Genomic DNA, 13,105 nt, shown 5'->3' with positions numbered 1-13,105 from the left:
TGCCCTCGGATTCCCTCGCATAGCTCGCTCGGCTGCCCTCGGATGCCCTCGCATAGCTCGTTCGGATGGCCTCGAATGCTCTCGGATGGCCTCGGATGCTCTCGGATGGCCTCGGATGCTCTCGGATGGCCTCGGAGCTCTCGGATGGCCTCGGATGCTCTCGGATGGCCTCAGATGCTCTCGGATAGCCTCGGTCGGATGGCCTCGGATGCCCAGCATGTTGGGACGTGCATGGCACATGCTATCTCTTGTAGCTCGCCGGAAAGACATGGCGACCTAGTAGGTCGCCCGGAAGGCATGGCGACCTACGACCAACACTATGGATTTCACCTTATTTAAGCAATTAATCTTGGAAGTGCTTTATCTCGTGAATTAATTTTTTCCAGAACATTATCTCGAAAATTTTATCGAATTATATATACAACCGCAATAGCTTTTTCCATAAATGAAATATCCCCGTGTTTTCCTCACAATCTCCTGGTTGGTAGTACGTAGATTTTTTTTTAAAGTTTGAATATTTAATATTTAGACAAAGTAATTCTAGACATATAAATAGAGAAATATCCTTACAATTATTTTTAAATATATAAAATTCAATATTATTATTTCACGGTTTAACCAAATATATTTTCCCTAAACTTTTTTCAATTTTATTTTTTAAAAAACCTAATCTAACCCGATCCGAATTAAAAAAAAAAACCCTCAATTCGGGCAAAATACTCATCTCTAACCATTCATTTCACTAGACATTTTTTTAATTACAATGATCATTTATATCATACTATAACTAAAATAACTGGAGCAGATCATTATAATATGCACATGACAAATTGATAACTGAAATATAATATTTAGTAAGACACTCAAATTCCAAAACCACATTCTACCACACAATGACAATTTCATTGACAAGACTCTCTTAATTATTTCAACATGCTATGGGAGTTAAAATGGACAGTTATAGGGGTGAGAAACCTTATTTTAAATATATGCATAAATTATTACATAATTATAATACTTTGAATATATACATAAAATATGATCAATTTTTAATATATAGACATAAAATGTTACAAACTTTAATACCATGATACAAATATATTACTAGTGGTGACTGGTGAGCTTTACCCCTTGACTGAAGTTTAACACTTAAAGCTATAAAATTGATGATGTGGTGTATAAAAAGAATCTCTGGTCACTTCCACACTTCCAAATGAAGCTTAAAATCAGGGAAAATAAGGAAACAAAAATAAACAAATTGTATACGTATGAGACAGTAAAAAGGGAGAAATAAAATATTAAAAAAAGAGAGATGCATATACTGAAGATGATACATAAAATGTGGCAGCCATTTAACAATTACAATTGGACTGAAGTAAAGAGAGAGAGAGAGAGAGAAGCAAAAATGAAGTATAAAATGAAGGTGGGGTATTGAACTTACATCTTGACATATACAGACAAAAGGATTCACATTATCATTTCAACAGAGTTACCACCTCGTTTGTTTTCTTCGCAAAGATCTGTCTGCGACCCACTAGGAACAATTGACGGCGGAGACCACTGATCCGGAACCATGAGAAAATAAGCAGTCATGGCTTTCCTGAAACGTTTCTTGTACTGTTGAGGTGAGATCACCGTCGGAGGTGCACTGTTAGGCCCACCAAGGATGCCTGAGGTCTTCACCCAAGTTTCAAGGTGCTTATCCCATGTGTATTGCCTCATGAAATCAATTATTCCAAGAACAAGCTCATGTTTTTCCTCGTCAACACCGACTAATAACGAATAGTCCATCACATCAACTAACTGTTCCAAGACGAATATATAATTATTGGGGGGAAAACCGGATCAATTCATTAGCTTATATGCATAGCATAAATATGAAGAGCCCATCGCCATGTAATTTACAGCATGAAGAATGCTAATGAGGAAAAACCGATCCTACACTGCCATCCAGCCCAAACCTGACTACATTATCCACCATTGTTTCTTTCATTTCATAATCATAATTACCAAAATATCATTTATAAAATATAGAGAAAATATACGGAACAACGGTATGTATAGTCTACTGACATTCAAATGAGATGTTAAAATCCAACTTACAGCAAGAAAGGAAGTGTCATTCCAGACAGCCCTTTCCAACAACCGCTTCGCTTTGCTTCCAACAAAAATTGGAGAAGTTGGCATTGCTTCAATCAGATTTTGATCCAGAAGGACTTTGTTGGTGCCACTTGTATCGGGATTATACCTTGATCGTGAAGATCCTTTGAGGTCATAAAGTCTTGTAATCTTACGCCTGAAGAGAAGATTTTCCATCACCAAAACATCCAATTTTGATTCCTTCCCTCCTTTAAGGTGCTTTGATGAAACCTTCAAGACAACGACACCAGAAGAAAAATTAAACCAAAAGTCAAGGTATAATTATAACTAAATAAGAAAAGACTAATTTTGGCTTAGGAAACTACAACATAATAAAGCAGATAAAACTTGAAAATCTCCCAAGTGAGGGGCACTTAGGCTGCTCATATCTCAGGCTTTTTATGACATCAGAATATCAAGTATTACCACAGCATATTTGGACACATCTAAAGAGGAGTTCATATACAATCAGTAAGGATATGCACAAACACAAAAACATATCCCTAAGAAATCACATTGTACACTTTTTTAGCAGAATGAGAAAAAAAAGGAAGAACAGACAGATGAGTTCAAGAATTGGAAATCATAATTGACAAGATTACCTATGCTTTATGGTACCAACACAATTTTTTTTGCCCAGAATTTCTTCCAAAAATTCACTTGTAAAGTTTAACTACTATAAAGAATACCTGATATATGCCCAAAATCTTTGCCAGGCAAGTTGGGCTTCTAGTATTGATTGAATCAGACAAATACTTGAAATAAGCTGGTCCAAACTTGACAAATGATTCTAGTTCTGTTTTTGTGACTTGTTTGATGATAAATCGATCATCTAAAGTTTTTGCAAAGAAGACTTTGCTCTTACCGCCTTGGGCATCCCACTTCTTACAACGGCTGAGAGACCGTATAAAATCCATCTCAGAAGGGCAGCAAGTCCTCCTCAAGCTCTGAAACCGCTTTGCATAATAACAAGTTACCGAATACTTCACCTTCCCAAGGGGACCATCATCGGTAAAAGAAACCCTGGCATGGAAATTTTTTGTGTACGAGAGGGGATCAGAAGCCAAGGAGCTATGTGACCCAGACAAAGACAAGATACTATCATCACCAGATCCAAAACTTCTGTAAGTACCGGATGATATGTCACTAAAAGAATTAAGTGAAAGCAGATTCATTGAATCAAAGAGTGATGATGAAACTGCAGAATCTGCACCATCTTTTCGTCTCTCCAGCTCAGACATCTGTGAATGGTAATCTGAAGAGACAAGTGCATAAGCTATAATACTAGTAGGCTCATCATCATAAACAGGCACTACTGTGTCATTAACACCAATAGGAAGCAGCAACCTGGCACCACTTTGCTTTTCCAACTCCCTGAATGATGAAACATAGACTGGATTATACTCACTGATATTGAGCTCTTGAGAATTGAATGAAGATTTTTTATTAAATAAGTCATAAAGATGTCGAAATGGCATGTTTTCCCAGATCATGGACTTCTCCATAGTTTCAAGCCCCTTAGTAGGCAGAGCAGACTGAGGAGAATGTGTCGCTACCACTTCACCACCAACACTAGCAGGATCTCCCGTATCCAAATTTACTGCATTTGACATATCTGCCATGGCTGAATCAGGATCAGTGTAACCATTCTCCCCAGGAATTATGCTAGCTGGGTGACTTTCACCAGTCCACGCTGCCTCAAGGGTGTCAGATAAATCTTCCATATTTGGAAATTGCCCATCTGACAGGGAGCTTCTGACAGCTCTTTCAGATTCCAGAGTACCAAGTTTCTCGCTGCTATTTAAACTAGAAGAAAGAAAAGATTTAGCCTCCTTCCTGTTGTGAAAGTCCTGGTCCATGTCTTTTTCTTTGTGGTCTCCACCTGGCTTGCTAATTTCACCAGTATTACCTCCTTGATTCATGTTTACATCAGGCTTGTTCTTGATTGGGGCAGAGTCGCAACTACTAAATACTTTAGTTGACTTGGGACTAACATTCATTTCAACAAGCTTCTCCACAGAACTTATAGGCTTCAGTCCAAACTTTGGGATGGAATTGCTTATAATTTCCTGGGTATTATTGTTAATTGAACCATAAGCATGAATCAGGCGATGGTCCCAAATGTAAGAAAGAAAGAGAATTTGTCTGCGCAACTTATTGATCTCAAGAATGTCAATAACAGGTTGGCCGAATTTCACCTCCTTACAAAGAACTTCCTTTAAAGATTCCCAAGGAAAAAGTAAACATATAAGAAACAAGACAGTATATCAAGCTGGTTTTATCCATAAAAGAAAACAAAATCTAAAATGGGGTAAAAGTTAAAACTTCTGAACAGCTTAGTTCATGCATTAATTAAAACCATCAGATAGCAGTTGTTGCTCATAAGGGACAAGGAGAAGGTACAGACAGTGAGTTTCAAATAAACTACCTGAAACTCTTTTCTATCCTTTTGGAGCATTGCTTCCAGTTCTTCAAGACAGATTTTTCTTTCAGGTGCCCTTATGCCACAATTATTGGACCCTGAACCTAATAATTTCTCTGAAAGCTTTTGAAGAGCATTGTACACTTCAGTAAAAAGGAATTCTTCCCCGTTACTCGCCTGCAAAACAGTTTCAGTGATCTTGTAGGCATTATTTGATTCAAGAATAGCTTTATGAACTGGAACAAGGTTTTAGGATAGCCAAACCTCATTCATTTCACTTTGTATCCATTCCTGATTATCATAATTAAATTCCAGTTTTGATGGTGGAAGATAAACGGAATGGACATCAATGGAAGCATATCGAAAACAAGCAACCATTCTCCCGAAACTGCATGTGGTAAACAGTACAATCAGAGGATACCAATGCAACTGATATGTTTCATTTGATTATTTCTTACACCTTTTGAATTCTCTTATAATATACATTGAAGACCCAGGCAATCCATAAGTCAGGATTAAACACCAGATAAAATATAAGGGGTGACTGTTAATAATCATTATGCTAAGGAAAATCACCAAAATTACACGTATGAATACCAATCAATCAATGGTTCATAGAGAAAAGCAAATCCATTGCTCATAAACTAGAGAGCAATCACATAAACAGAATAAAAAGGCCAACCCTCCACAAGTGATAACTCCATTTAAAATGATTATCTTTATGATCTATTTAACATAATTCTTTCTATCTCTTAAGTAAAGCCTTACCCATAAAATCGAAGACAATCTCTGTGAAGGGAATGACCACAGTTTGCAACTCTGCTAGCAGCTGCATGGTTAGAAAAGCTAAGCTCCAAAAATTTCCCGAAGGACAAACCCCAAGCAGCAGCAGACATTACAACTCTTCTTGTGGCTGGAGGGAATCCACTGATCTGAGGGCATCGCAAGCACCTATGCCACATCCAAATCTTGCCTTCCCGCTCTCCTGGTAAGGGAGGATCTGGTAGTTTCTTAACAGATATTGTCAGGCTACCTTGCCGATGAGTATAACAATGAACATGTGCTTCAGATGGCATCTCACATGAATGACAACAGAAGCTCTGATAAAAAGAATCTTAAGTTTTAGAAATGACAAACAAAGAAGATCATCAATTTTTCTACATGAAATAACAACAATAAAAGTACCTGATCAAACAGATGATCTCGTAAAAATCTCCCCAACGGCTTATCAAAGCTCCCATAGTATTTTATTCGGAAAAGATGAGAACGTACACACACAGTGCCCTTCCACACACAACGTGTTGATAACGACACCAAAATGCTCTGGTGATCAGAAGATGATGAAGTAAACTCTTCCTTCGAGGATCCTCTCTCTTCATTATTGTTAACAGGCTCTTGTTTTGAGGATGCCAACTCTGGGCAATCCAGATGATTTGCAGCCAACATACTCTGATCAGCATGATTACTGCCATGATCTTGCAGTGGTGCTTCTGATAATCTTTGAGAAAGATAAATAAACTGGTTACGCATTAAATCTTCTCCACTGCTAGTTGTTTTGATCTGTAAAGATTCTTTAGGATCAATTCCGTCAGTCTTTCTAAATGCATGATTTAAGGAGGGAACATAGTCATATGAAGATGTATCCATCCTTGAAGCTGACTGTGAGTTCAAGGAAGAACTAGCTTGAACAGTGACAATGGCAGATTCCTCGGAATTCAACAGACTCTGAGGACTTTTTGACCAGCAAGATAAACTGGCCTCTGTAGATTTGCTGGCGGGCTTATTGTTGGCAGATGATGGTCTATCCGAGTTGACATCCATGTTGGATTTCTGCAATTCATTAATAGACTGAGAAGCCATGGGCTTCCTGGAGGATGGGATGGTAAAGCCAGGTACAATGGAAATAGACCTGTCAATACTCGATGGTTTATCGGGTAAGGCAACATTTATAGGAGACTTTAAAGGGAGCTCTGGAAGTGTGGCACCTTCGTCAGCAAGAAATGATGTCTCAAGAGCCAAGTGATAAGCTGCAAAAACTCCATATTGGACAACATGTTTCACTTTTTTCAGTTCATCTCCATTCGCACCCTTGAGTAAAATCTGAAAAAAGGTTAACCATTGGACCATCTTAGCACCAAAGATTTTTTACTTGGAAAAATATTTTAGAATGATTACGATGTAACTGGCTGACATGAACCATCAGAGCTTTATGTAGTTACATTCTATGCATCGGACCATCCTAAAAGCTAGCAAACAACCAGACTGCAAACAGCCACAATAGTTTCTGCTTCACTAAATCCAAAAATTATGCATGAAAAAGACCACTTAAGAGGACTATTGCTGCGACGAGGTGCTCTAATTGATGTAGTTGTAGAATATGATTTGGAGAATATGAACATTAGAAGGCATCTTAATGTGGCAGATGGATTCTTCCACATGCAATAGACTGACCAAAAGAAGCTAGATGGCCGAAAACAAAGGAAGTCATGTTGTCACCTGATAATAAAGGGAATTTCTCAATCAGAAGAACCTGAGAATGGTCACAGTAAAATCAAATTGTTCTAGGTACAAGTTATGGTCAGATGAAGCTCAGTAAATCACCCATTTATCTGATGGTGTTTATGTCACAACTGTGAGTTTGGAATTGAGCCACAGGTGATGGACAGCAAAATAACTCAAACTCATAAAAGGGGGGCTGAAATCTTAGGACTCATTAGAGAGAGACCCAAATCTCTTTTAGGGTTTTGATAGACACTCGACTTCGTTTTATTAATCGCCATTTTAAATAAACACTAAAATAATAATAAAAAACATAGCAAACAAAATAAAGTCCTACCAAACACAACTATTTTAAGAGAGTCCTAAAACAACTTTTATTCTAAGCATCCTACATGACAACTTCCCCTAAGAGAAGTACCTAACAACTAATAAGAGTCCACAACAGATTACTCTGGGTAGATTTGGCTAGCAGATGGTAATTGTTCCACATGTGCTTTAGAGATGGTATTAAACTACTGGACTCAGGTCAAAGATTATAAATGAATGTTGAATGGACTCCATAATTTCTCATTAATTCATATAGCCTGATCTATTTACCCCATTTTTAGGCTTAGCAAGAGTTTGTTTTAGACTTTATTTTAGTCTCTTCAGGCATTTATGTTGCTGAGCATGTGGTGCCTTTAAAATTGTTTATACTATCTCATCTTTGTGAAAAAAATGCATCCTCAGTTACTGTGAAAAGCATCAACAAAGTAAAAGATTACCCAAGTAAAACGTATAAATAATAACCATACTTGTCAAGCAAAAAAATTGATAACTAAATGTTAAAACAACAACATATACTGGAAAGATTTTCCGGATTATAAACAGATTTTATTTGTCAGCACTAGGGAATGGTATGTGTACGATGAATACTGAAAGGACTTACAGTATAACCCAGAGGCTTTGGGCAACCCTCAAAAAACATTAGTGTCTTTGTCAATTTTTTCCCACCTTGCCCAGCACTTCCATGCTCCTCAAAAAATTTCTCCACGTGGAACACATCACAATAACCCAACTTTGGTGATGTCAGATGATCAATGGATGGAACAATTTGAGCACCAGTGCAGCGGGCTATACGCTCTAAAAGTGGCCTCTTAATATTGAGAACAAGTGATATGTCTTTGGCGAGAAGGTACTCTTGAGCATACCGGGACACAGATTTCTCCACTAAAAGAACATTAGGATGATGTGCACCGACTTTAGCAACTGCCATCTTCAAATGGTCCATTTCCTGGAAAGGAGGGTAAGCTAACAAATATTAGCCTTAACTGCTTCATGTTCTAGAAGGTAGGAATCAAAGGAATGTTCCTTGTTTAACCCTTATTACGAACCTAGGTCAATTAACCAACCAAAATAGAAGGGAATAGTTAGAAATACAAACCTGCTGCAACAACGTATCAAAACTTGACAAGTGATTAGAAATACGCTGATATTCCAAAGCTCCTCCAAGAATTAAAAAACGAGGTTTATCTATTTTTGAAGTCATTCGTCTATGAGCTACATTTTTCTTGCAAACAACTCCTTTAACCACAGCACTAGAGAAAATATTAAAAAAGGAAATCAGAATCTCATCCCAAAATAAATGGTGAATAGAATGAACTATTACATAACATACAAAGCATTCTTTTAGTGACACGTTTGATTTTATTGTTAATTGTAACCATCTTTCCATATTATTCTCTCTAAAATGCCTCAAATGAACAAGAATCACTGGAAAAGTATCGTGAATGCTCAATACATATATGAGGGATATTCACAAATGATAGCTATTGAGATATGTGAGGGGATGTGATGGAAGAAATAACTTTAGGGTATGTTCATTCACATTAAAATCAAAGAACTACCATCAGTACCCATCAATCCAAGGAAAAAGAATATGAACCATTTGATGCAATGGGAATTATCAACTTTGAACATGGAAATTATATAGAGACCATCTTTCCATATTATTCTCTCTAAAATGCCTCAAATGAACAACAAGCCTCAAATGAACAAGAATCACTGGAAAAGTATCGTGAATGCTCAATACATATATGAGGGATATTCACAAATGATAGCTATTGAGATATGTGAGGGGATGTGATGGAAGAAATAACTTTAGGGTATGTTCATTCACATTAAAATCAAAGAACTACCATCAGTACCCATCAATCCAAGGAAAAAGAATATGAACCATTTGATGCAATGGGAATTATCAACTTTGAACATGGAAATTATATAGAGACCATCTTTCCATATTATTCTCTCTAAAATGCCTCAAATGAACAACAAGAATCACTGGAAAAGAATCGTGAATTCTCAATACATATACGAGGGATATTCACAAATGATAGCTAATGAGATATGCGAGGGTATGTGATGGAAGAAATAACTTTAAGGTATGTTTATTCATATTAAAATCAAAGAACTACAATCAGTACCCATCAACCCAAGGAAAAAAATATGAACCATTTGATGCAATGGGAATTATCAACTTTGCACATGGAAATTACATAGACACCATAAGTATCAAAGCAACGCAACAACTACGTATTTTCAAGACCTAATGAGTCCGATGCTCGGCCATGAAATGATGAAACACAATTAACCATCTTGAAATCAATAATAAAGTTGATTACTAAGAATAAAAGTTAATTGTATGTTTGGGTTGTTAGCTACCACCTGCTAAGAATATGAAGGTGAAGTTGCATTCTTGTTGTGTGATGATTAAGAAATTTTCAAAATGAGTTCATTGAGATTACCTTTCACTGCGACGCCCGGCAGCTATGCATTTAACTTTCACATATCCTCCAGGATCCATTCCTCCCCCCTTGCTTGTATCTGGCTTCAGAAGTGTTGCAGCTTCCCATGACAAAGATGTGATTATATCCAACCAATTCTCTTTCCCATCATCATCCCCAATAGGAAGGTTTTCGACCAGTAAAAGCTGAGATACCAAAGCTCTAAAATGCCCTTCCACCACATTTTTCATGGCCCGCCTGTGCTCCTCAACAGACTTATCCCTGCTACGTTCTCCCGTGCCAAAACTATTAGAGCGTAAATATCCCCACTCTCCTGTAGCACCCTCATCATCGTCATCATCAAATAGAGCAGCTTCTTTCTCATCCTCTTCATCCGCGGGCTCTGGAGGGAGCCACAGTAGCCGATTGCTCTCGAAATCCACAGGCACAGAACCTGTACCATCCACGACATAAGCAGGAACTTCACCCTCATCAGCATTTTCTTGTTCATTTTTTTCTTCAAGTTTCTTGATTCCATCCACACTTGGTATATCAAAATTCTTAGATAATGGTGAACCACTCAAAGATTTCACGTCAGTGTTCTCAGCATGAGGATGCACTTGATCTGATCCATAAACACGTTCAAAATCATCATTATTGGTTGCACCATAATAATCTTCAGCATGAGAATAATGCTTTGATTTTGAGTCTGAATGATATGCACCATAATCATCATCTTCATCATCACTCCTGGAACCAACAGTTAAGAAAGTAATAAGTATAGATCACTAGCTTTTAATCAAAAAATAAAAGCACAAGAACTTATGGATTCAAGCCAAGGTAGGCTGTGTAATTTGAATATGAATTGACAAACACAAAAGCATTGAGCAAAGAAGTAAAGGCTCATCCCAACACAATTGATATCATGAAGGATTCATTGCTCAACCATTAACGCTACCCCCTACCAACAAGCACTGAAATATATATATATATATATATGCAAAGGCATGTGAAATTCTAGAGTCAGATATGTTAGCAATGGAGAAGGTACCTGTTACCACAAAAGCCAAAATGGTTTGAAGAAGAATCTACTAAGGCTGAACTTTGATCTGTGCTCATCCCAGATGTCTCACTGTTTTGTTCAGCACCATTCATATGGGCAGATTCACGATGTCTAAGACCAGAATTATAATTCACAGAGTAGTAAAGTTCAGTTGCATATGGAGTAGAACCAGCAATGCTGCTGCTACTATTACAGGTGCAGCTGGACTTGGTACTGGCCAAGCTTGCTGCAGAAGGAGATGGACTGAGACCAGGAGTAGATGTTTTGGTCCCATCATCAACTGCTGCTATCCCTTGCTCCCATTGCTTGAAGCAGTAACTACATACCCTAGTCCTTTCTGAATCTTCAAGACCAACTCTTGGTTCATCAGATGGGACAAAAATCGAGTTTGTTGTACACTTGGCACAAAAAACACGGCCACAAAGTCGACAATGATGCCTACGATTAAATACTGTAAATTGGGAGTCACACTCGTAGCATACCCTACAACTCTGATCAGGCATCCAAAAATCACTCGACGCATTCAGAAGCTCAATCCTAGGGATCCGCAACTTTGTGTCAACATGGTCAGATTGTTTGTTATCAGGGGTGCCCATCTACAACTATCCCAAGTGATTCAAGTCATCATGATTCATTCATTTGTCACTCACACAACCACAGCCACAACCACAAAATCGCTACCCCGTAATACCCTAGCCATTATAAAACCAAGACAAATAAAATACACCTATAAAATTAAGTTCCAGAAAAATTACTACTCTAAAACTTATGAATCCAAACAAAAAACTTGTAATTGAAAGTGGAGGGAAAAGTTATATTGGAATTGACAACACAAAATTGACAAGTTTGAGCAACTAATTTAAATTACATGAGAAGCATAACATTAATACTTCAAAAAGAAAATAATAAGAAAACTAAAATTACCCGGAATACTAGCACCTCAAGTTCCGCTTTCCAGAAGCCTTAAATTCCAATATCTTCTTCTTTTGCTTCTTCTTTTTGTTCGTCTTCTTCAGTAAAAAATGAAACTTCTAGTCACTGTTCGATACAATAAACCCACGAAATTAAAAAATAATAATACCAAGCTCATATAGATAAAAACCCTAAAATTAAATTAATCAGCTAATTCTTATTGAGACCGATTAACACAACAAATAAAATATTAGAAGTTCTTTGGATCTTCTAGCAACGGAAAACCTCATCACGAAAACTGGGTTTCTCTTCAAAAAACTAAATCAACACGCTAAATCTCTACTCGTACAACAATAAAAATTACATTGAAACTGCCCAACAGAGAATAATCAAAAGTAAAAGCCGTAAACCTCCAGAGTTAATTTCGTGGCAAACTTGTCGGCAGTGATGCAATTAAAATGAAAACACACACGATTTAATCTCCAGAAACAAACAAACAAGCAAATAATAATAATACGAGAATCAATTACAACGATTTTCGTAGAAAAAATAATGCTACCTTCTTATTTTCTTTGATTAACTTTGGTTTTTCTCCCTCGGTTTCCCGTTTCGCTTTATTTATGTATTTGTTTGGTTTTCCTGTGAAGCCTGCTTTTTGTTGTGTCGTTCTCGACTTCTATTTTGATTGTTAGCTCTTTTTTCCTCTCTCCTTTTTGCACATAACAACGGTCCTTTTCTTTCTAATTAACCCGCTTCCAGTCTGTTTTATTTGTGATCATAATTTTTATTTTTTCTTTATTTAAAATTTAAATTTCTTTCCATTTATCAACAAAATTGTATTATTTCTTAAAAATACTTAATATAAAAATAAGTGTTCAAATTATATTATATGCTTTAGAGTGATGTATAAACTTTTTTCCGGTCAATTTAGTTATTTAATGTTACAAACATGATCACTTTAGATGTTTCGATCGTAACGATCGTTAAAAAATCATGTTAAGTGACTTATGTCACGTTTATATAATTTTAAATTTTTAATTAAAAAACTTAAAAATATTATGATATTTAAAAAACACAAATTTTTCTAAAATTAGAAAAAAAAAACCTATATCTCAAAAATCAACCCCAAATCCTTAACATTAACTCTAGTTTCTACCTTGTCAACCACTACCGATGCCGCCGACACAGCCTCTCTTTTCGACATACATTCTCTCGTGCCCTCAGGGGGTCTCATATAGTTGCGCAAATGTCATGATTTTTTTCATTTTATTTGTTGGATTTAAATCGGTGGTTGTTTGTCATGTGGGT

The 13,105-nt window shown here is 36.8% G+C and overlaps 1 protein-coding gene across 3 annotated transcripts; it reads right to left on the bottom strand.

Annotated features, from left to right (window-relative positions):
• Positions 1-1,291: 1,291 nt before the first annotated feature.
• On the bottom strand, positions 1,292-12,515 carry LOC120157278 (1-phosphatidylinositol-3-phosphate 5-kinase FAB1A-like). 3 transcript variants are annotated; one of them, XM_039168461.1, is made up of 13 exons: positions 12,357-12,515; positions 11,810-11,923; positions 10,874-11,577; positions 9,844-10,572; positions 8,484-8,637; positions 7,989-8,333; positions 5,747-6,661; positions 5,330-5,661; positions 4,826-4,949; positions 4,568-4,738; positions 2,829-4,367; positions 2,104-2,370; positions 1,292-1,803 (listed from the first exon to the last, which is right to left on the bottom strand). In XM_039168461.1, exons 3-13 carry the CDS (start codon positions 11,479-11,481, stop codon positions 1,468-1,470), a joined length of 5,520 nt encoding a protein of 1,839 aa, XP_039024392.1. In that variant the 5' UTR covers positions 11,482-11,577; positions 11,810-11,923; positions 12,357-12,515; the 3' UTR covers positions 1,292-1,467. The 3 variants fall into 3 exon arrangements, with proteins under 3 accessions (XP_039024392.1, XP_039024394.1, XP_039024393.1); XM_039168463.1 differs by having other exon boundaries at positions 2,829-4,355; XM_039168462.1 differs by lacking the exon at positions 11,810-11,923.
• Positions 12,516-13,105: the final 590 nt, after the last annotated feature.

Source organism: Hibiscus syriacus, unplaced genomic scaffold, assembly GCF_006381635.1.
Source record: "Hibiscus syriacus cultivar Baekdansim isolate YM2019G1 unplaced genomic scaffold, ASM638163v2 tig00111238_pilon, whole genome shotgun sequence".
Classification (NCBI taxonomy): domain Eukaryota; kingdom Viridiplantae; phylum Streptophyta; class Magnoliopsida; order Malvales; family Malvaceae; genus Hibiscus; species Hibiscus syriacus.
Note: the sequence above shows the minus strand (reverse complement) of the source record. Positions and strands in the feature narration are given on the sequence as shown.

Excerpts from the sequence above, each read along its gene's own strand:
- LOC120157278 (XM_039168461.1), bottom strand. The coding sequence starts at position 11,481 with ATGGGCACCCCTGATAACAAACAATCTGACCATGTTGACACAAAGTTG. Across the intron at positions 10,573-10,873 it reads TTTGGCTTTTGTGGTAACAG|GAGTGATGATGAAGATGATG; the intron begins GTACCTTCTCCA and ends TGTTGGTTCCAG. Across the intron at positions 8,334-8,483 it reads TTGATACGTTGTTGCAGCAG|GAAATGGACCATTTGAAGAT; the intron begins GTTTGTATTTCT and ends CCTCCTTTCCAG.